Source organism: Amphibalanus amphitrite, unplaced genomic scaffold (assembly GCF_019059575.1).
Source record: "Amphibalanus amphitrite isolate SeventyFive unplaced genomic scaffold, NRLGWU_Aamphi_draft 000051F_arrow, whole genome shotgun sequence".
Taxonomy (NCBI): Eukaryota; Metazoa; Arthropoda; class Thecostraca; order Balanomorpha; family Balanidae; genus Amphibalanus; species Amphibalanus amphitrite.
The window spans coordinates 1,113,045-1,136,713 of NW_024881547.1; the positions used below are offsets into that span (position 1 = coordinate 1,113,045).

At 49.3% G+C, this 23,669-nt stretch overlaps 1 protein-coding gene across 1 annotated transcript in view; it reads left to right on the forward strand.

Moving 5' to 3' along the window:
• Positions 1 to 289: 289 nt before the first annotated feature.
• The window catches only part of LOC122377828 (serine/arginine repetitive matrix protein 1-like), a 28,776-nt gene continuing 5,396 nt past the window's right edge, over positions 290 to 23,669 (forward strand). The window contains exons 1-4 of the mRNA XM_043358287.1: positions 290 to 331; positions 1,660 to 1,796; positions 2,381 to 3,238; positions 3,465 to 3,562. Coding sequence (XP_043214222.1) covers positions 318 to 331; positions 1,660 to 1,796; positions 2,381 to 3,238; positions 3,465 to 3,562 — 1,107 coding nt within the window. The 5' untranslated portion in view covers positions 290 to 317. The remainder of the gene's footprint in view (positions 332 to 1,659; positions 1,797 to 2,380; positions 3,239 to 3,464; positions 3,563 to 23,669) is intronic.

Here is a 23,669-nt window from a genome sequence, read left to right on the forward strand (position 1 = left end):
GTTGTCAATGCGGTTGTTGCGTTGCCGTTTTCACTGACCCGCTTTGGGAAGTGCATTGTTTAATGAAATAAACTGGACTGGATGCTCCATTGCTGTATCATTCGTGTAATGGACACTGCCATATTATCTTTTGTACTCATACCGATCGCTTGCTTACACCTGCGTGTAAAGACGTCTAATTTTGCACGTCTAATTTTGGCTCAAGTAGCATGCATTCCCCACTATATGACACCACTATCCCTCGCGTGTGTTGAGCTCTCCTGACGCCGGCCCGTTTCTGTGTCCGACAGGTTCCGAGCCAGGACCGAGCTGCCACCATGGACAGTATGCCGTAAGTGGACCGGCTCCTCGCCGCTAACCTTTGCCCTTTCGGACCCTTGCAACGCCCCGGGCGGTCCCCCTGACACGGCTTGCCGCGGGGGAGCCGACATTGATCAGTGGCGGGGAGAGGGGGGGGAGGGGGCGGCGGGCCGGCCGATTCCTAACCGGGGGCCGCGACTGGGGCACAGCCGGCTGCGACTGATCCCTAGACCAGACTTGATCTCTTCATTTGTGATGTGCTTGATCGTTTGATTGATGACGTCACTGGGGCAGGTGGGAGTGTCAGTTGAAGGCAGGGTATATAGAACATCAGTCAAGAAGCCTCAGGGTATTACCGTTAGTTGAGCATTGTAACGAGGCAGTTTGTTCCTGTGATGGCCATAAGACTAATGCGACCGATCTATAAGAAATTAACCGAGGAAGGATTATTAATTGGAAGCCCGGCCCTGCATTCTCTTCCATGAATTTTACAGGTAGGCTTCAACGCTTTGTACAGCTGGATGAGAAATGTAACCAATAAACTTTTCACGATGCAAGGGCTCATTGCATTGGTGCGGACTACAAATGCAGCACTTTTCATCTTATTTATTCATGCCACAATCTATGCCTGTCCTGTTTTAACTTTTACCCCGAAACCAATTAAATAACTTACCGAGTCAGTCTCTCAAGCGACCTCTTAAGCTGCACCTCGCGGAACCCCACCTCAGTCGTGTGTTGCGTGACACATCGGCCGAGTTTCGTGGGCCATGCCCTAATTACTGGTACATTCCGGTGGCGCCGATCCCCTCAGCTGGCCCCATTAATAGACTGGTATTAGTGCACCCCTGCGAAGTCGCTGCGTGGCCCCTGACACGACCTGGCCGGGTCGGTGTGTGTGTGTGTGCAGCTGATGTGGGACCGATCGCGTGATAGAGGCTCTAGTGGGTCCCGTCTGGGTGTGCTTATGTGCTATCTAAAGTCGGTCTCCCTCGGAATCGGCACCCGATAGGGCACGTAGGGTGTTGGATAGATGGAGTTGGATTGCTACTTAGAGAGTAGGTAATAGGTATACATTGCAGGAAATGTTTTTTTTTCGATTGGCCTTTTGATGGCATCGGAGAAACTACGTGCACCTCTTTATTTTCGGCATCCGTTAGTTGACGTCTCTATCACGTTTCGTTCGTTTTAACGTCCACCTTACAAGTTACAAGGCGATTGGAAGTAGGTATTCGACTGCATAATGTTTTAAAATTTAAACATAATATGTTCAGCCGTAAGTTAGCATATGAACACCGTTTGAAAAGTCGCCCTTGCAACCCTTGCGACACACGTAACATCACCTATGCTTTATGTCGGCAGGTGTATGAAGAGTTACGAGTCGGAGGCTTCTCTGCTGGTGGGCTACCGACGTCTGGACTCGGCAGGGGACGACCTGGAACCGATGACAATCTGCTCCAGTGAAGACGAATTCTCAGACTCAGATTCGTCAGATTTAGGTATGTAAGTCAAATACGTTTCTAGTGTAAAAGATTATGTGGTATTCTTTTCTTTTTGATCGTTTTATAACACTGGATCTGCCAGTCCATTTTTACAGTCATGCTTGAACCGGCTTATCTATAGCACCCATCAATTATAAGCCTAATAATATTTAGGTATTTGCCATTGAATTACTGTCGACACACTGACAGAAGCAGGAGTACTAGCTGCTCAATTTAGTTTGTACGCAGCTGGCGTCGCTTATCGCTATGATATATCGTGCGCTTGACTCCCTTTGTATGCACGTGTATGTCGTAACGAGCGATGTCGCCCCCAGTAATGGATATCGACACGCACGGCCAGTGCCGTACGTAGTACACGACTCGTTTTTATTTGGATAGGCTGACGGCTTGTTAGAGTCAGTGATACAGTTGTAGAGCCATGCTATCTTCACAGTGAAGGGGAGACAAAATGGGGTCTACTGAATGTTAGTCAAGATGGAGGCGTGTGTGTGGGACGTAAATAAATGGCACGGCTTCGCTTAATTGAACGATCTCTCTTTCTTCATTCCTCCCCTCATGATTGTCCGTATGTTTCCCCTCAGACTCGGCGTCGGACGTAGCCGGCAGCCCGCGGGCGGCCCGCCCTATGACCGACGCGCTCGATCTGCGCCCGCTGCTGGAGTCCCCGCGCCACCGCGGCACTACGGGCGCCGACCGGCCGGCCCTCTCTCGGCACGTGCCCTCGTGGGTCATGCGCACTCAGCAGGACGACAGCAACGCCAACGCGGTACCGGCGCCGCTGGCCACCCTGACGGCTATGTCCGGCCTCTCGCCGCCCATCAGCAGCCTATCGCCCCTCTCTCCGGCAATAGAGAAGGCGGAGATTGAGAAGAGCGAGAAACCCACTGAGATTAGTGGGGAGATCAATGGGAATATGGTTGTCTACAAGGATGGCGCACGGCCTAAGGCGACGTCCGAGAGGGTCAAGACGAGCCGGCATGCAGGGGTGGTGATGAATAAGTCACCCAAGCATCACCGTCGCTCTACTACGGCGGAAGAGCTGGATCGACGTGATCTCCGCGTGCACTTCAGTAACGATGCAGGTGTGCCGCGCAAGCAGGAGAAGATGATGATGAATACTTCACTCAAGATGAGTCTCGAGTCGCCGCGCCGTCCGCGTCCCAACACGCTACCGGTGGTGTCCCGCCAGTTGTCCCCGCGGCCCGCCCCGCCCCCGGCCGCCGCCGTCCGCCCGGCCCCTCCGCAGGTCGAGAGGCCGGCGCCGCCGCCAGGGGGACGCCCGGCGGCGCCGGTAGATGGCGGGCCAGTCGCGTCGGGCACCAGTCCCGCGGTCAGACGCAGGGAGAGATCGGGGAATAGGGAGGAGAAGAAACAGTATCGCAAGTCGTGCCCGGCTGGGCCAGTGAAGGAGGAGAGACCCAGCTCACCCGATGGATATAGTGAGTCGCTTTAGATGAAAATGATCTAAACAATGGCTTTCATCATCTAATGTCTTGAAGTCACTCTTAAATCGGGAACGAACTAGCTTTTCGCAAGGTACTAAACATGCATCGATTTAAAAAAGTAAATCATAGAGCTATCGCTACAAGAAGCTTTGGATGTGATTTGAAGCGCAAGCTACTGCATGAGTGTATGAGTGTTCACCCATATGATCCCTTCTCACAGACGGATTCGACGTTTACAACCTGGAGACATCTCTCCCTAAGATCGACTGGGACGCCATCGAGAATCACCTGAAATCAGTTCGAGAGGAAGAGAGAAAGGTAGGCGCCAATCTTCCATCTAAATATCCCCTTTTACCACCATTCACGGGCTACAGTTCCCCAGCTGTGCTCAGTTTTCACCCTCAATCACATGATGCTTAGACAGTCTTGTCAGAACCAGGTGACCGGCCAGGTCTTGCACCTGCCTTCGCGACCCCTTTGGTGACGACCAGGCGGCGGCGCAGTTAAACGGCCGTCGCTGTGTCGCCGACTGCGTCAAAACGTCGATAGGACGGTGCTGGTAGGGTGCAGTACTTGGAAAGGTGGACAGAGACCTCCGTTTTACTGTTTTAGGGCACGGGCGAATGGTTCTGGGGAGTTATGGCTGGTGTCAGTGGACTGCAAGTATTGAAGGCTCCTTGGTTGGTTGCGATGATAGCGGTGTCGATCAATTGCCAGTGGTCCTTGCTGTTGACTAGAAGAGTCGACGTTGTTGATATTTCCTTCGCTAGATCTGCACAAGTTCATAAATGACAAGAAATACAAAGTTACTTTCAAACATTAACTTCAAACTTGAGTTCATGGTTTGAGAACGACATCATTCCAGTCATAGCTGACATTCTGTTTAACCTAAACACATCTCGCAAGATGATAAATTGAAGTCTGCATGCACCCACAATGTTCAGATTTGATCCCCACAGTATGGCAGCCTTATCTTTACTGAGGCGAGGGATGTAAGGATATTGGTAGGTGTTTGAAGTGCTGTTCTGAGTGCCTGCTCTAATTCGGTGAGTTTTGAGACTATCTATTGAACAGAGCGACCATGGCCACGTGACACAGTTGAAGGTTCCCCTGTTGATGAGTAACACGGTGCGAGCTTTCCCATTATGAGATTGACTCTACATATCTATGATTTACTGCTAAGGATTGATAAAAGTCGTTTGAAAGATTGAACTCTTTGGAATCGCGGCATAGTGCGAGTGTGACATAAAACCGGTGCTATTAAAACGGTCCCGAGTGACCCTGCCTTCGATTAGCGGTGGTGCGTGGCTACCACTCGTAAGTAGCCAAAAGGCCATCAGGAAGCTGTTGGCTGAGCCATTCGGGCTCCATTTTTCATACTACACTTGCACTACTTCTTCCGTGTATAGTCGGCGCCTCACAAAATTTCACCCCAATATACAACTCCCGTTCAACGATTCTCTAGCACTCCAATTACCCAATAACTTCGCCGGCTTTTACTGGTCCGCTGCATTTCACTTTTTATTACACTTTACCCAAATGAAAGCTAGCCGTGCTGGTGAAAAATGAGGTCTCCAATTATCTAATGCCGGTACCTGGGACGCCCTCCTTCAGTGATAATTATGATTTTATATCGCTAATTGCAAGCATTTTATTTCAATTGTTTCTTGGCCAGCGGGAAGATGCAACTGACTCAACTGAAAGGCATGTGTGTTGTGTAATGAGTTGCGTGCTCTCTCACGGTTCGTCGGAAGGTCATCTCAGGCTCAAAAGAAACGATATATACCATTCGAAAGCTGACGTTGAGCTGAATCCAAAAATGTAATTTTTATCAAAATCGATCGATGGCCTTTTTTGAAAATTGCGTTTTTGTAAAAACTTTATAATTTTTTATTCAACGGGCTGTACCGGACATTCTTGAAAACATAAGCATGCATTTTTGAGTTCCAGTGAAAGCTGAACACCAAAAGAACAATATTTAGCGAAACAATATTTCCACACATTAATATGCGTCTCCCACAGTCGACAATAAGGCGCAATCACACAGTTCAGTGTCACGATGGACCAAAGTCGGCCACACAGAAGCGTGAAATGACACTTATCGACTCGCAGACCCGGCGCTCTCGGCCCGCCTGACCGGCCACGGCAAGGAGGTTCGGCTGTCGTTCTACTAAACGGGTGTCATGTTTGTTAGTTTAACGATTCAAGTCGGTACTTGAGTTATTCAGGATGCATGAGCAGAAGATTCAATGCTCTGTCATCTTCACATCATGCATTAATTTGCATTTGTTCATGTCCACTTTGCTCAATTGAGCTTGGTATCATGCCCATATAAGGAAAATTGGCCGCGCTGAAATGTCAGAGGCTACACCGGCCTCAGCTCAGGTGGAGTGGGGGTAGCGCCCGGTGGGGCAGGGTAACCTTTGACCGGTCGCACGGCCGAGCAGCTGTCACTAGTACAGCCTCTGACAGTGAAACCCCGCTCACTTCCCCTGCGCGGGCACTGAGCGCAGCTGGATGGAACAAAACATGCATAAGAAAAATGTAAATTAAAGCATGTTGTAAATCAAGCAGAACAATGAATTTTCTTCACAGGTATCCTGCGTAACTTTAATAGCGATGTGGACAGTTAAACTGACAAATATGACATTTGTTTAGTAGAACGAGAGCCGAACGTTCTTTCTGTGGCCGGTCAGGCGGGCCGAGAGCGACGGGTCTGCGAGTCGATAAGTGTCATTTCACGCTTCTGTGTGGCCGACTTTGGTCCATCGTGACACTGAGCTGTGTGATTGCGCCTTATTGTCGACTGTGGGAGACGCATATTAATGTGTGGAAATATTGTTTCGCTAAATATTGTTCTTTTGGCGTTCAGCTTTCACTTGAACTCAAAAATACATGTTTATGTTTTCAATAACGTCCGGGACAGCCCGTTGAATAAAAAATTATAAAGTTTTTACAAAAACGCAATTTTCAAAAAAGGCCATCGATCGATTTTGATAAAATTACATTTTTTGGATTCAGCTCACCCTCAGCTTTCGAATGGTATATACCGTTTCTTTTGAGCCTGAGATGACCTTCCGACGAACCGTGCTCTTAGCGGAATATTCTGCAATCGCCACATTGTTAGACTTATTTTTCTTATCGCCACTTCAATTCGTTTCCGATACCTCATGGCTCATACAGCAGGAATGTCACTGATATTCGAGCAGACGATATGTCCGTGCGTGTGTAAATACCTACAAACGAAACGCGCTTCCCAGACCGTAGCTAGCCAAGGTCGCGGGGATCGAGTGTATTGACCCTTCGTCACTGTCTGCTAACTCACCATAGGCACACATTCGGTAACCACTAACCAGTAGCCCCTCTCCCCTCCCCTTCCTTCCCCTCTCTGCCCGTCTGACCCCTGACCTGCAACCGCCGCATGTTGATTGGCTCTGACAGCCCAGTCATAACATGGGGCAGCCCTTGTAGGCTGGTGACGTCACAAATGCGGGATCTCATGAGGTCGTAGATAGAGCACCGGAAGTATGACTGTGAACGTCCTCTTATCACAGCCAAGCATTTCCAACGAAATGTTTCCTTCGTTGGGGTGATGCTCTGAGTGAAGTTTTTTTCTGAACTTGAGAACTACCGGGACGAATAAGGCTGCGATAAAACACAAAGAAACACATTAGATTTTACTGTATCGCACTCTTGTGTCTGTTATAACCCGTCTAAGACCAATGATTTGCTATTATTTGTCTTTGTTAACGTCTTTTGTTAACAATTCCGACGAAGATCTGTGATCGAAATATCAATATTAATATATCAATTTTGCTAATTTATATTTTACGAGGAAAGGTCATATGATACTAAAACTGATTTGCTATGTCTGCTAGATGTGAACTTTACTCGGAGTGTGACAGTTCACGTCACCGCTGTGTGTATCTGTGACCGCCTCTGAGTCGGACCAGATGCCTCGGCGAGGCGCACTTGACTCGACGTTAGTCAGTGCCCCAGTTCCACCCCGCACGGGTCAGGGTTCATCCGTCCGAGTCAGGACATCAGTCGCGAGTCAGTCGGAGTCGGCCCCGAGTCCTGACTCGTCTGAGCTGATTCCGAGTCTGTCGAATCAGCGTCCCGGATGTTGAGACGGAGTCAGCTGATCAGTGAACTTGTGAGCTCCTCAGGTCGGTCACATATTAATCCGACCTTCAGCTCGAGACTGAGGCGACAGGCCGCCGTTTGAACCAGCCGTCTGTCGTGGAGCAGCCGGGGGCGAGCTTGGGAGCTGCGTGTCAGCCGTGGCATTCTGTCTCCGTGAATCAGCTGGATGGGCGAATCGGCTGTGGGTCACTCGTGTCCGTGTTCTTCTGTGTTGATTCAGCATCCATTTCGGGTCCATTCCTCTCCTTCCCATTCCATTATTTGAATTCATTTTGCATTCAATTCCTTTCGTGACATTTCGAGCCCTTTTTGTGCCTTCGTATCCGGTCGCTGTGCCCCTGTGTTCTCCCTATCCCCTGCTCAACCCCTCCGTGACCCAAGGTCAGGGGTGAGCACTGGCCGGCGGTTAGCCATACCCTCGGGCGGTTTGACCTCCTGACCCTCGGCACGTGCAGCGGCGGCCAGTCAGCTGATACCGAATCCCTCCCTCCGTCCGGCTGGCGGCTCGGCGCGGCGGTGCGGTGCTTCCGTAGAGACAGATACTGATAGTGGCTCGAGAGACGGGGCTCCGCTGAGGATCGCCACAGTGGACTGTGATTTGGGGGTGTGAAGTCCGATCGACGAGTGAAGTGAGCTCAATCGGTGGACTGCCGGGCCGTGCGGTGTACTGTGCGGTGTGCAAACTGTGTGAAGCTGGTGTGATTAGACGCATTGGAGTGGATTCCTCGGTGACACGGGCCGTTAGTTGGATATAGGCAGTGTGTGTACGGCTTGGTACCGCGGCCGTGCTGTGTTTCCGTGGTGTACCGGTACTGGTACCCCTGGCGGTGATATGGCCGGGTACTACAGTCGCGTACTGGACATTGAGTATTCGCCCGACAGTCCCGTCTCGAGAGCACTCTACTGGACGTCGCCCAGTGTAAGTATACGTAAACCAGTGGATTAATGTCAATGTGCTTGGGTGGGCTGATAAATGACGTAAGTAATTAATCAAACTAACTCATGAATGTCCTAATAAGTGTAATTGATAGCCGCTTCATTCTTTTGAGCATGGTAAATTACCTAGGGCTTCATCAAATGATTATGTTTGCTTTTGTTGAAGGCGTTAAAAGTGTCGCTTTTCATTGAACTTCATTACTGAGCCATGCGGTGACAAAGACTAATTGTTTATCTGGTTTGGTTTGTTTCCAAAAGACCCAATGGTTATTCCAAATAAGGCCGATGACGGTATCTCTAATGCACTGATTTCATTGGGTACCGTACTGACGGCGTACGAAATGACCTTACCCGTCCGTTTAATTGGATGTCCTATGTAAACATTTAATTGGGTGCTAGTTCTGGATCAGCCTATCCTTCGTTTAGGATGTCCAGAGTCTGTTTCAGCGTTCTATTTACTGACGAAGCAGGCACCAGTATCTTACTGTATATCAGTACATGACAGTGTTTCCTCTTGAGACTGAGACCTAGACTGTGTCAATGTGTATGCCTAGTAACAAGAACAACTCTTGTGCTAGGGTGATATATCTCGTCGCCAAGTCATACCTTTGCTGCAATATTTATACGCAATACGCATTGACGTTATGGACCACTCACACATGTTTGCTCCATAGTTAGCCTTTTCGTGACCGTATAAATCAATTACCGAGTTTAAATGCAAACTTTCAACTGAAACCGATTAGTATCAATTGATGATTTTTCCAGATTTGCTCACCTTTTAACACTTCAGCATCGGTTTTTTCATTATTACCCACTTTTATCAGCCGTCCTCAGATAGTTAATCATGCTCAGGCGCATGTCTATTGCGTCCTTTTATTAGCAGTTCTCGACACGTGGTAATTGGCGACTCCCGTTGTGTCTATGTTTGGCGGCTCGTTAATGCAGACATTGTCTACTGTTTATAAAGACACCTGGCTGGCCCTCGTTGTTCGCGGGAGTCTTCATAAACCAGTAAAACGCCTTTTGGGGCGACCAACGGAGCGAGCGAGAGGATGGGCCTTGCACGTGCGAAATTGCGAGGGGGTACCTCCAACTAACTTGTGCACGGCACCCTACTAACCGGTCTCTAGCGATGTGCCAAATTTGAGCACAATCGGCCCAGCCGTTCTCGAGATCTGGAAGCGGCACCTTGCACGTGCGCACGTGCAAAATGGGTCCCAACTGACTTTTGCACGGCACCCTACTAACTGGTCCCCAACCGTGTACCAAATTTGAGCGCCATCGGTCCAGCCGTTCTCGAGATCTGGAAACGACCCCTGCACGTGCGCACGTGCAGCAGCACCCCAACCTTAACCCGCGCGGGGCTGGGGTCTCCAGCCGAACGCGCGGGGCTGGGGGGGGGGGTAAATTTTACCCCCCCCCTGTTATCTCCCGAACTAATGGTCCGATTTGGAAAATTCAAACGCCAATCGAAAGCTCTCGTCACGAACTACTAAAAACATGTACTTAATTTAAAGTTTGAGGTCAAGGTCAAGGTCAGGTCAAGGGTAAAAATTGCAAGTTTCCACAGTATCGGCCTTGCACCGTAGTTGCCGAAGAATGGAGTCATGGACTGAGAGTGATCGCCCAAAACGTTTTCTTAGGCTACCAAGACAATATTCGTTGCATACAATATCATTCAGAGGTCAAGGTCAAGGTCAGGTCAGGTCAGGTCAGGTCACCAAAAAACAAAATATAGAAAAGGGCATGTGCGACACATGTTTTATGGGTCATTTTACTCATATAATTCAATAGGCACACTCAATAAGTGATATGGACCACCTCTGGATGAATTTCAGGTCGAGGTCAGGTCAAGGTCAGGTCAAGTGAGGTCAAATTTTGAAGTTGGTTGTTAAGGCCTAAAAAGATGTCTATCTGATGCAGTTTTTCACGGCAAATCGAATGGTGCTATTTTTGTTTTCGTACGAGGTCTAGAACTTCCAAAAAAGTCATTTTTCAAAAAAATTGTGTGTCGTGACGTCATAAAATTTTGAATAACTCCCACATTTTTGAACCGATTCTTCTAAAATTTGGTATGTAGGTGCACATAGACCACTTCTCTGACATATATTCCGGTTTTTTCGATAGACTCAAAATTTTGGATTTTATAATGATTTTCCCAAAAAAGTCAGTTTTTGAAAAAATTTAGGCCAAAATCCAAAATTTTCAAAAAACCGAGATAGCCATTTGATAGTCAAAGTAAAATTACGTATAACCTTTTTTGTTACGTCTTGATTCCTTTAAAAATGAAGATGTTAGCGGCGTTTGAACTTTTGCCGTTTTTGAGGCGAAAATGGCGAACATGACGTCACTAAAACGTCAATTTCTCAAAAAATTTCCGACGGATTTCGCTCAAATTTTCAGAGAACGTGTCAAATTGATGTAAGAAAAGGTACAGAAAGTTTGGCGGCGCTGCGCGCCGCCGTTTTTGAGATATCGCTAAAATTCGCGAGGGGGGGTAAAATTTACCCCCCCCAGCCCCGCGCGGGTTAACCCGCGAGTTGCTGGGGGGGGGGGGCGTTAAACGCCCCCACTTTTTTCGCCGGGCCATAGCATAAAAACGGCGCGCCCCAGCCGCGCCAAATTTTGGGTACCTGTAGGGAATTGATTGAAGCTTATTGTGACAAAGTTTCAAAAAAATCGGTCGGAAAATTTTTGAGATATCGAGGTTTTAGTGACGTCATGATTTCTGAGTTTTCGACCAAAAACGGCATATGTTCAAAAAATCATATAAAATCACAGAATAGACATACAGACATGCCGTAAACGCCATTAGACTGCCAATACCATGATCAATCACATGGCCATCTTCGATTATTGATTATCGTTCCGCATTTTCCATAATCTTGAACTGAATCTTGGCAATTTTTCGTGACTACTTCACGACCATCATACATGCATTTCTTAAATTGAACTTTTTGAGCCAAACACGTACACATATGATAAAATGAATGTCACCATCGTGTTCTACGCCCCAAATTACCTGTAAAACATGTGTCACAGGCTGCGAATATCAGTTTTGATTTTCGGGGATATGTGCCTACCCGGTTGACCTGACCCTGACCCTGACCTATGCTTGACTGACCCCTACATGGAGCTGACACTCTTGTAGGCCTTATATGATGGATTGTGCACCGTTTTGACAGAGTTTATGACGAGAGGCGCCCATTGCGAAGTCCTGAAGTCCATGCTACTGAAAGCCCGATTTCAGGTGTTTGACCTGACCTTGACCCGACCTGTGACCTCAAAATTCAACTTTTAAGTACTCATCTGAAGCGTCTCGTCGCGCTCTTTCGTTTGCCGCCTCGTGCGTTTCGCTGCGCCTATTGGTTCTCGAGTTATCGGCTGGGGGCGCTTAACGCCCCCCCCCCCCCCCAGCAAACGGTGGGTGGCGAAATACCCCAGCAACTGCCGGGTTAACACGCGCAGTGGAAGGGTTGCGAGTACTACGCCCAGTGGAAGGGGGGGCGGATGTCGCCCCCCCCCCCTAAGATCTCAGCTCCCACTGGAGCTAGAAAGACGAAATTTCGAGGGTAGGTGGGGGCCATGGGGAACTCTGTTGTGTGTGAATTTCATGACCCTAGGTCAATATCTTCAAGGTCAAATTAGGTCAAATGTGGTCAAATCTGCCATATTAGTGACTTTTTTGCGTTTACACGCCGATAACTCAAAAAGTTACCGGCCGATTTTCTTTTTTCTTTCACTATACGAAAGAACAAACATTTGTGAGTATGTATGGTGAATTTCTAGATAATCCAACAATAAACATGGCAGTTAGAAGCCTGCTAAGGGTAAGATGTCGCCGGCTGAAGCGGGATCGGCCGAGCGCGGGAAACGCGGCAATCACAATTTTGTGTTTACACACTCATAACTCAAATTGTTACCGGCCGATTTTCAAAATTCTTTGACCATATGATTGCCTGTACATTTCTCAGTCTTCTCACCGAATTTGACGCGAATCTAATATAATCAGCGGTAAGGAGCGCGATGTAAAGACGGAACCGTCCCGCCCCGGCACAGTCTACAATTCAGGCGGCGCGTAACGGCTAGCGCCGGCCGCCGCGCCGCCGCGCCGCCGCGGCGGCAGGATGTTTGACTTTACACCGCTATTACTAGAAAAGTTGTGAACCGATATTCTTATTTCTTGCACGAGAAGATCCGCAATTCAATTCTAGACAGGTAGCCGAAATTTCACATTAATAATATGTTTGCGGCGCGAGTTATTGGCGAAAAACAGGAGGGGTGGGCGAAATCCGCCCCCCCCCCTTCCACTGCGCGTGTTAACACATGCAGATGAATTATCTGATGGAGACCTAACTGTGTACCAAGTTTCAATTCAATCGGCCCAGTCGTTGTGCCGTTATTGAGGTTGCAATTTTGGGGGTTCTTAAAAAATGTCCAACTTTACCACGCGCCACGTGCGGTGGTTGGCAAGAACGCATGGTGGCCATCACACCACAGAACTTTTACGTCCAAGTGACATTCAGTAAAGAAGACCGCTTGTCAATCGGATGTCCCGTTCCTAAGATATTAGCTTTTGAAGAGCGTCCCCACGGCCGGCCGGCCGGCCGGCCGCTCATACTCAGAAATTTCCGTTAAAGGTAGTGTGCCAGCTTTCTTGGACCATATGGAGTTAATGACCCGGATAAGGAGAACCGGATTTTTAGAACTTATCCATACCTTCAAAACTTATGGAAACGTCTTAAATTCTTCAAATTTTGAGTACCCCAGTGCGAAATTCGCCCCGACGGGTTGTCGGTCGTACCCCAACCACATTTCACACCACTATGAACAATAAATGCACACACTAAAATCGCTATTACCGATAGGCTCATCCAATCAAGTTTCGATAAACCCGTTCATCATCATCTCCTGCGGTTTCGAACACGCCTGTTAGGTGGCTTCTGATGCTCGTCGAGGTCGGAATTTCCAAATACGCGTGGTGCGTCGGGCCGCGCGCTCTGACTTCGGCCAAGAAAAATGCGTCAGCTGATCATTGTCATTTCTGCCACTTGCGTGTGGTGTAATGGGGTCATAACTTAAGAGACGGCTGTTTCATATCAATTATTTTACATAAAATCATATTTCAAACCACAAATTAATGTTCGACAGCCAAATTTAAGAAACAATACCAATACAGGCTTACAGTTTAAGGCTCGACATTGTGTTGTCTACGATTAGACAGCTGATAACTCATTCCCGTACGTCGTATGGTCGTAACACTATAATGACCTTTGCTTATTGTCACAAGTGCGCCGCATTCGCGATTGTTGCCCGACGCCTGTTTGCAGGTGAGCCCACTACAGTTGTTATACATATCTAAAAACCGATAAACTTTTAGGCGAAAAAGGCACTATTCCAGGCCCATTTTTGATTTTTTTTGCGATATTAGGTAAAAACAGAAGCTTCTTATCCTAGGAAAAATAAAACGGGAAATCTTTCAAAGGTGGCACACTACCTTTAATCTAAGGAAAGACTCCGCTCGCTTCGCTCGCTCCGTAATCATGCTAAGGCAGAACCAGACTTCGTGTTCATAATTTATTGTCAGCTTATTCGGGATACGGGCTACACCTATCCCATGTTTCCAAAGCAACTGTTTGTCTCGATTTACATGAATCTAAAGCATTTGTAGGGTGCAAACTGCGGTTAACCATCTTGTCCCGTTTGTCGGAGGGGACATGCGCACCGACAAATTTGAACCCATCGGCTATCCCGTCCCGTCTTCAGAGGACCTCCAGTCCTTATGGCCTATAGATCTCCCCTTCTGTTGTTGTTGGTGGCTGGTGCTGTTTCGACCGGATGTAAAATCAATCAGTCACGCTTAGAAAGAGATGAGTGCCGACGTGATGTGATTGGTAATGGTGACTTGTACTCCCATAGTGACACCAAAACAGCAAAGGATAAATACCTATGTAGGTCCGTGTGTCGGACTGCTATTTATAGGATTTCAAGGAACGAAAGACTGTTGCTGCGGCTCTAATGTAGCCAGTAGCTACAGCTCCTACCGGGTACCGCGATGACCAATGTTGGGCAGAGCGATCGTCACGGTCTCCGCTCACATCTCAACTTCTTGGTCAGCACATGCTTCAGGCATCGATGGGTACATCCGGTCGACGGTCAGCGCTCTGCCATCTGCTGGAGTCAGCTCGTTATCCAACGACCCGCGACCAATTGTCACGGTGGTGCCTCGGTGTGAAGCCATCTGTGAGAGGGTCACTACCCGTCCGGCGCAGATTGGCCAGTTTTCAATTCGTTCATATGCGTGTATGTAGGCGGTAGTCGGTGGTATGCGACCGTCTACTTATTTCGAGATTACGGGTTTCGTGTGTCGACTGCAATCTGCTGGCCATGAGTTCTGCTTGTCCGTCTGTAAGATCGAAAATGCTATATTCGTTTCTATTCGCTCGTTGATTTCGTTTTCAATTAATTTCGCTGTTTTATCCGGCTTGTCCGTCTATCCGCCATTACCGGTGAGTCTCGTTCCGTCCGTTCCGTTTCGTCCCGAACCTAGCCCATCTTGATCTCATATTCCGTCCCTTTTCATCCTGTCCCATACATCCCGTCTATCCCGTCACGTCCGGCCCGTTCCGTTTCATTTCGATCTATCCGGCATTCCATCCCATCCCATCTTACCCGTCCCATTATATTCCAATTCGTTCTGCCCCGTCCCGTCCCATCCAGTCCATCCGTTCGTGTGTCCGTCGTATGTCGTCTCGCCTCTGGAGCCGCCACGTCCGGTGTCGTTATCCGGTCCGCCGCCTCCCTCCCCTCCCCTCCTTCCCTTCCTTCCCTTCTTCACGGCCGTGCCCCGACGCACAATGGCGACACTGACCGGCGGGCGGCACGCGACTCGAACGGCGCGCACGACGTGCCAATGTCCGTCCCGATGTTCTCACACCCGTGAGAGACTGCCGGTTTTCCCGTGATGTTCATGGTAGAAAGGCCGTGCTCGTTGCGAATTCCGAAACGTTCGGCGATGATGCTGAAGAATGTAGGCGCGGCCGTTCATGGGACCAAAATTGACGTCCATTTTTATATGAAGCGGACACAAAGCGACATGCTGTTTTGTTCCATAGGCTCATTGGTCTCCTAACCATGCCAACGGCGACGGTACGTTGATGGAAGTAGAAACATAGAACACTGTTGCGCCCCTCATGACCTTGAGTCAGCTCAACTAAGACTTTATTGTAGAGACTAATTGGACTATTACGTAGAATTTCAACAGATTAACCACACTTTCTACAACTTTTCCACCAAGTTACTGCCAAATCGCAAAATCATTGCTTGAAATTAGCTAATCTTTTCGCCTAGGAGCTCTCAAATGAGGGAATATTGCCCATATTTCCCCAGTTTTAGTTCTACAACCGGCATGGTTTCCCTCATACAGCCCTTAGTAGCTTGACCCACGCGATTCGCTGTTTAACTGTGATGGTTCGCCACCCCTGCTTGACCAGCAACCATGCCACCTTGTAGGCCTGCTCCAGCTGTAAAAAACTTGACTTTTGGGCTGGCTCGGATACTTTCGCCCCTATAAAAACAATGCAAATCTCTCTGTTCCTGCCTCCGGTCAGCTCCTTAGTGATGCCGTCCCGATGCCAGTCGCTCTGACATGAGTGTATGGTCGGTGTGTGTATTGCATCTGGTTGTGCTGTCCCCGGTCGGTTTATTTGTGGTCCCCGGACCATACCGTCTGGAGAGACACGCCAGCCCGGATGTGGGTGCGGAGGATCCCGGTCGAGCTGCGTCACGTGTGTCACGCCGTCACGCTCGGCTGCAGCTGCAGAATGTGCGGCGCGTCACGATCTCAGCGTGACGCTGTGATGAGGCCGTGTGACGGTGTGACGTGGCCGTGTGACGCTGTGACGTGGCCTTGTGATGTCGAGACGTAGAAGACTGGCAAATATTAAGAGAGCATAACCAAAGATGAGAAAACCAGAAACCTTACACTTCAATAATTTATTGTTACTACCAGTATAACGCCTTTTGGGGCGACTAACGGAGCGAGCGAGAGGGTGGGCCTTGCACGTGCGAAATTTCGAGGGGGTACCTCCAACTGACTTGTGCACGGCACCCTACTAACCGGTCTCTAGCGATGTGCCAAATTTGAGCACAATCGGCCCAGCCGTTCTCGAGATCTGGAAGCGGCACCCTGCACGTGCGCACGTGCAAAATGGGTCCCAACTGACTTGTGCACGGCACCCTACTAACTGGTCCCTAACTGTGTACCAAATTTGAGCGCAATCGGTCGAGCCGTTCTCGAGATCGGGAAACGACCCCTGCACGTGCGCACGTGCAGCAGCACCCCAACTGTGGCACATGGATATGCAGTGCCTAGTGGGTGCCTACCTACATGCCAACTTTCAGCGCAATCGGCCAAGTAGTTACCGAGATATTGCAACAATTACAAAACGGACACCTCTTCGTTTTGCACGTGGCACGTGCATAAGGGGTCACCCACATGCATCAGGAATAGTCCAATACTTGGTAGAAGGAATGAAGCTACCCTACAAAAATTACCGCGTGTAAATCGGTCAAGTGGTTGCTGAGATATAAGCCTCGCAAAAGCGTGACCACGGCCGCTCATACTCAGAAATTTCCGTTATTCTACGTAAGACTCCGCTCGCTTCGCTCGCTCCGTAATTATTTTCCCTGCAATCTTATGGTTAGGTATTCATTTTCGTCTCTGGGCATTAGCAGACCTCGGGCACCACTTTGATTCCTATTTTCGCTGGGAACCACGTCCGCAATTTTTGCTGACCATTCCCTGCACGCGGCGTGTCTGGCGTGCCGCTCCGTCGTCGGCAGCCGGCTGTCTCTCGGTGCAGGCTGCCCTGTTTCCGGTCACGCTGTGCCCTCTGCCACGTCATCACGTCAGTGTGTCACAGTGACGTCATCATCTTGGGGTGACGGGCTGCTTGCTCCACCGGCCAGTTCAGAGCCCTTGCAACAGCGGTCACACTCAGCAGAGAGCTTGTGTTTATCCAGTGGTCAGTAGCATTCCTGCGAGTTGAAGCTGTTTTGTTTTCTGTTCTTATTTGGGAAGTGTTATTCCAGCAGGTTGTATGTTGTGGTGTTGTTTTATGATGGCTTCGATACCTACCTACTTTCCAGTTACCACCGTAGGCGAGCCTATAACGAAACGTTTTTATCAGAGGTAGAGATTTTATCGAATTAATCTTCCTGGACTGCTAAGCCAATTGTCGTGACGGATATCGTGACTGGAATTCGGTCGTATACCTAATTACTACGCAAAAGCGAGCCTTGGCATTGGTCCCCTACTAGCAGATATCACAGCGCTCGATAACAGCTTTCGTTCGAGGTCGGCTCTCACGCAGGAGCACGAGGCATGACGGTCGGACGGTATTAGCGCCGTCTGGAAACTACAGGGTGTCCCAGAATTACCCGGACATTTATTTTCTGGCTAAAAGTACGATTGCGCTCGATTCTAATGATATACAAGCATCATACTTTTATAAGATATCCCTTAGCTATCGAGCTTGGGGACTGTGTGCTTTTGGTGACCGGTAACGACTCGAATCAAGTATTATCCAGAGTCAAGTAAAAGTAGTCCTTTTCCGTTTTCAGCTTAAGCCACTAATAGGCAACCATGGTGAATCAACTCCCGTTTTCGACTTTGTAAACGGACTTTCGGCATGGTTTTTGCTGGAGAGCTTCAGCAGCTCATCTGCAAGCAGTTAGGATTGAGCAAAGCGCAATTATATCAGCTAACGAAGCCAGAGAGAGCAAGAGATAAACCTGATTGACAAGCTTGGGCTCGGCCAAAAAGGGCCATGCACCAGTTGTCAAACGGGTGGTTGCTTGTCATGGACAACAAACGTCACTGATCTAGCTAAAAACTAGCTAAACGATAGATCAGGATTATCTAAAGAACATCAGTCTACTTTCCACCACTATCTTCGCAAAATTTTGGAATTTGGGGTCCCTCGCCTGAAAAATATGCGAAAACTACGGGAAAAGCAGCGAAAATCACTACAATTCATCCCAAAAATATAACATATACAACAAAAAATTATATTGAAGCACACTTTGTGGTCTAACGAAGGTATTCTGTCATTTGAACCGCCCGAAAAAGGCATGTGTGAACGTCAGATGGCTGCAACGCCCCAACAGCAGAGACGGCCAGGCACCCGTCGAAAATCAAATTGTGAGACATTTTGAGCCACCGTGCACTCATTCGGCTTGATATGATGGCCCAACGACAGCCGTTAGCACAGAGTACTACTACGGTGATATTCTACCAGTACAAAAACTGGATGCCGTGAACCAAATGGCCATGAACGTGTTTGTTTTGGAAACCAAATCTGTTGGAAGCCAAAGGTCCCGCCATGTTCAGACATGGAGCTTCTCCACTTCAGATGTAAAAAACGCGGCAAAAGTGGTGTAGGCAGCAATTTTTGTTTTGAGGGATAATGCCTTATGACCTGGGAACACTTGGATGTTAAGTTTATCTTATACGATCGTATTATCCTCCGGCAACAGGTCAAAGAAAACAGGCCTTCACCCAGTTTCGGGAGAGCCGTAAAACAACTGAGACCAGCAATGGCTGGCATTTTCAGTCATTGTCGGCTGATCTTGTAACAAGCGTATCTATTGCATGTGCTATTTCACAGCCACCCTAGTTGACTATATAGGACGATAAAAAGAAAAAAGCGCAATCATGTTTGCCTTATTTTATACGCTAATTAACAATGTCCGGGTAATTCTGGGACACCCTGTACCTACTCCTTGTGAGCGCGACCTTCACGTACACAGCTCGGCCGGCCGGTCAAATTGGCTGCATTTGGTGAGTCAGCGCGCGTGCACCAGACGGCCGGCCGTGCACTTCAGTCGGCCGGCTGGTCTGTGGTCTGTGCACCGCCTCTGTGAAGAAGCAGGATTGTGGAACGTGGTCCGTGCCTCGTTTTTGCAAAACAGTGGGATTGCAGTCAAGGAACAAGCAGAAATGCGGCGTCGAAGTAGAGGCAATGAAGCGGATCTTGTTATACGGGCTCTGATTGAAGATTGCATTGTTCGCATTTTGTCCATCGAAGAGCACACGTTGAGGCGTTTTTAGCTTTTCGTTGTTCCGACTTCAGACGGCATGTGCTTTGTTATTTTTTGCAGATGTAGGTACGAACAGTGCTTTGTTATTATCACAGAAATGGTATTTGACAAATGACAAATGACATCTGCCATTCCCTGCTTTCTTGATTCTGTCTCCGCCTGACCTCCTCGGTACCTTATTCCTAGTTGGTCTTCAATCTTCACTTCAATCTTTTTACGAACTGTCTAACTAGACTTTTGGCCTTTGATGAGCTCTTCCGGTATTTGTAGCGAATGAGGAGGCAGCGAAAAACGTTTGATGATCTCTCCCTCTTTTCGGGAAGTGGATCAAAGCGCAGTATCGACGGCGTCGCAGTTTTTAACGCAACTTTACACCTGTAATTTGCTACAGGGGCTGTTTTGGGCATTCATTTTCTAAATAGAACTCTTCAATCGCATTTCACCGAGAAAATGTTTGGTTTGGTTCTTCGCATCACCGCCGCCTTTCTAACTGCTATAGGCACAAAATATGGTCATTTCCGAAGGGAAGAGCGGTCTGACCTTCCACGTTATCCGTGCTCGTGCTCGCCCCTGCGCCGTTACCGTGCCGCGGTGTGCCTCCCCGGTGCGCCGGCTGGACACGCCCGTGCGCACGGCGTTTCCCGTGACCAGCGTGTGTGACGGTTTTCGCTTACCTAACCGTTACGGCTCCACGGCCGCTCACAATGGGTTGCGCCGCCGTACTGACAGGTTCGATGCGAGCATCGCTCATTCTGTAGTGATTGGAGTGCGGGTGGACGTCTTGTGGAAAACGTGTGGACTCCGTGTGGACGGATTGTGGACGGCAGGACTGAGTGTGTTCCAGTGCTCTGTGACGTGCCGCCAGCAGCCGCCGCGTGACGCTGTGGTGACGCTGTGACGCTGCCGCCTGTGACGTGACGGAGCTGTGTGACGGTCGTCGCTCGGTGAGAATTCCGTGCTGAGTGGACATATGGTGAAATAGAGCGCCAGCTGAGTGATCGACTTGGGGTGGAGCTCGGCCTGCTATTTTGGAGTGGTGTGGATAGTGTCGCCGTACAAAATACAGCTACTTTATGCTACGGTACAGCGGACAGTAAACGAGGGTTCGTGAATACAGCTTTCTAAAGCCGTCATATCAAAGATGAAGTTGTGAAAGAAATCACGCAATGGGTACTCAAGTGGATATTATTCTACAAGCGGTTCTACGTTCATCGCTCGGACCCAAATCAATCAAAGCAACGTCTGAATAGAGAAGAAGCAGTCCGATCAGCTTCAGAGGAGCCTGTCGCTGTTGAGCTAGTCCAAAGCGTCTGAGCCTGACGATGCTGGAGGAGATGCTGGTGCCTCCAGCCGTGCTGGACGAGCTGATGGACCCGTCGCCGGACGTGACACCCCTGGCGCACCGGCGCGACCTCGCCAAGCGGCACTACAAGAAGGACTCGCGCTTCGTCGGCGACCTGTACACGCTGACCTTCGATACGCACGAGGACCTGGAGAGTCTCGGCTACCTCGACCTGCCGGTAGGACGCCAATGCCATCGGGCTGGACCTCGCCGTGCCTGTCCTTGAAAATTACAGTGGCTACTAGAGCAGCGGCGTATTTAGAAAATCGCGAAGGGGGGGGGGCAAGGGTTTGGAGGGCGCCACCTCACCCAAGGAGGGCGCCATACGGTCGCGAGATAAAAAATCGCTCAGTGGGGGTTGGGGGGTTGGGAGGCGTTTTTTTACCATGCCACCAGTTTTTTTTTTGCGTAACCTCGTATAGGTCGTGCTGCATTGATTTTGCATCGTGTGTATTCTTTATACTCCAGGTCACAAAAGGTCAAGTGTTCTTGAAATGCTGCGCCGAAGGCGCGCGAAATTTTTGAAAACAACCTTTTCCTCCGCTTTTTAGGCACGCCTTTTATACGATCACTGTTCAAAGCTCCTCTCGCTCTTTTACCAAATTTGAAGGTGTAAAAAATACCTAAGGTTTGGTCGGGCCGCTGCCACACAAACTGTACAGAAAGCTTGGCTCATGGGTGTCGATGTATAAAAGTTTATTGGCGGTGGCATATCTACGCACCAGATCACCGTATCGGATTGATACCGGAGCGCGAGATGCGTAAACATCATCCAAATTACCTCAGACCAGCCTTCATAGCCTTCTCACAGATGCATACAGTGTACCCACATAACCAGTTTCAATCACCGAAACTTCAGATGCCTGCTGTTGCGCCCGAACCTGTTGACAATACTTAATCGTAATCCATATAGATGCCATGATGCACGTAAAGTAGGATCAATCCGTTAAGACCAAAGACGTGTTTTATGCATCGTAGAGCGTAGATAGTTTTGGTAGGTATAGATACTTCATTCATTGTGCTGAATGCACGTTCATTTGTGGCAGTTTTCACAGGCAAGACATCAACTATGTGCAATAGAACGACTAAGTTGAAAAACATGCCAAAGGAGTAAATAAATGATAGGAGGGCAGCGATCAACGGATGTTGCCAATAGGTAGAAGGGCTGCGATCCACAGGAGGGCACTAATAGGTAGAAGAGCCCCGATCAACATCCCGAGTTTCGACAGTAGGGCACCGATAGGTAGGAAGTTGGCGAGCAGCAGGAGGGCGCCAATGGATAGAAGGGCAGCGATCAACAGGAGGGCACCAATAGGTAGGAGGGCGCCGATCAACAATCAACAGGAGGGCGCCACCAGGTAAGAGGGTGGCGAGGAACAGGAGAGCACCAATAGGAGGGTGGCGATCAACAAAAGGTCGCCAATAGGTGGGAGGGCGGTCATCAACTGGAAGTCGCCAATGAGCGGAAGGGTGACGATTAAAATGGGGGTGGCAATGGTGAGGAGGGCGCCTTTGCTCAAGAGGATGACACGAACAGGAGGGCGTCTGTGCGGAGGGCGCTGGTCAACAGGAAGGTGCCAGTGGATAGGAGGGCGGTGATCAACAGGAGGGTGCCAGTGGTTAGGAGGGCGGCGATTTACACGAGGGCGCCAATAGAAGGGCCCCGATTAACATTCAACAGGAAGGACTAGGGAACCAATAGGTAGGAGGGCGGCACTGAACAAGAGGGTGCCAAAAGGGAGAAAGGCGGCCTTCAAAATTTCACATGAGGGCGCAATAGGTAGGAGAGCGCCAATAATTATGAGGACGCCGATCAGCAGAAGGGCGGCAATGTGTAGCAGGGTGGCGACCTACAGGAGGGCGCCTTCGGGTGAGAGGGCGCTTATTTACAGGACAGCGGCTTACATAGGCGACCACCGTTACGCTTAGAGAGCTACAGCCTACAAATGTGGTTGGAGGGCGCCCGAGGGAGCCCTCCAACCGTATTTGGAGGGCGTATTTGGAATGGGCGTCCTCCGAGGGCGCCCTCCATCCGTATTTTCCCTGTAAACACATTCGCGATTGGAGGGCGCCCTCCAGTCGCGATTGTTTTTCGATTCGATTATATCACAATTGCATTTGCGATTGGAGGGCGCCTTCGGCGCCCTCCAATCGCAAAGGGCGCCTTCGGCGCCCAAGGGGGGGGGGCCATGGCCCAGTGCCCCCCCCCCCTGCCTACGCCCCTGTACTAGAGATTTAAACGTTTGTCCTTGAATAGTAGAATAGCTTTCGATAACCCCATTCTAGCCTCCGGGTTTCAATCGATTTGGGAAAGAGACAAATGCAGACTGCATTCTTCATAAATTTGTCAATGTTATTGGTTGACTAGCTCGAAGCTCAATTGGCGTATCCAGACCAAAAGCAAGCCACGGAGGAAGGATGCGCGGCTAACGCCGTTCCTATCCTTTCGTGACATAGGCTTGCCGACATATGTCGTGTGATTAACGTCTGTGGTCGTTCCGAGAAGCAGTGACTCTCCTATTGTCGGCCTTATACCGCGGTAATTCGTCATGTGGCATTACATTTTTACTATGAGTCAGTATTGTCTTGGTCTTTTGACCAGCTGCAGCTCACAACAGTGGACGCCAGTCTTCACAAAGCAGCGCTGTCGTGTTTTCTTGTGTTAACACTTTGCTGGTCGTTTTCATGCCTGTGCGTTGGTGCATAGGTACTGGATAAGTAGCGACAACGATTCTTACCTTTACTGGGGTACTGGCAGTTGATTAAATATACCCGTATGCCATCGCCGTCACGGTCATAGCCAGGCTTAGTGGTAGGCGATAGATGGTCCTTGCTCCGAATGGTCCGATCCCTCATTTGTAACTTTCGTCAATGACTGGTATCATACCTAAACATGTT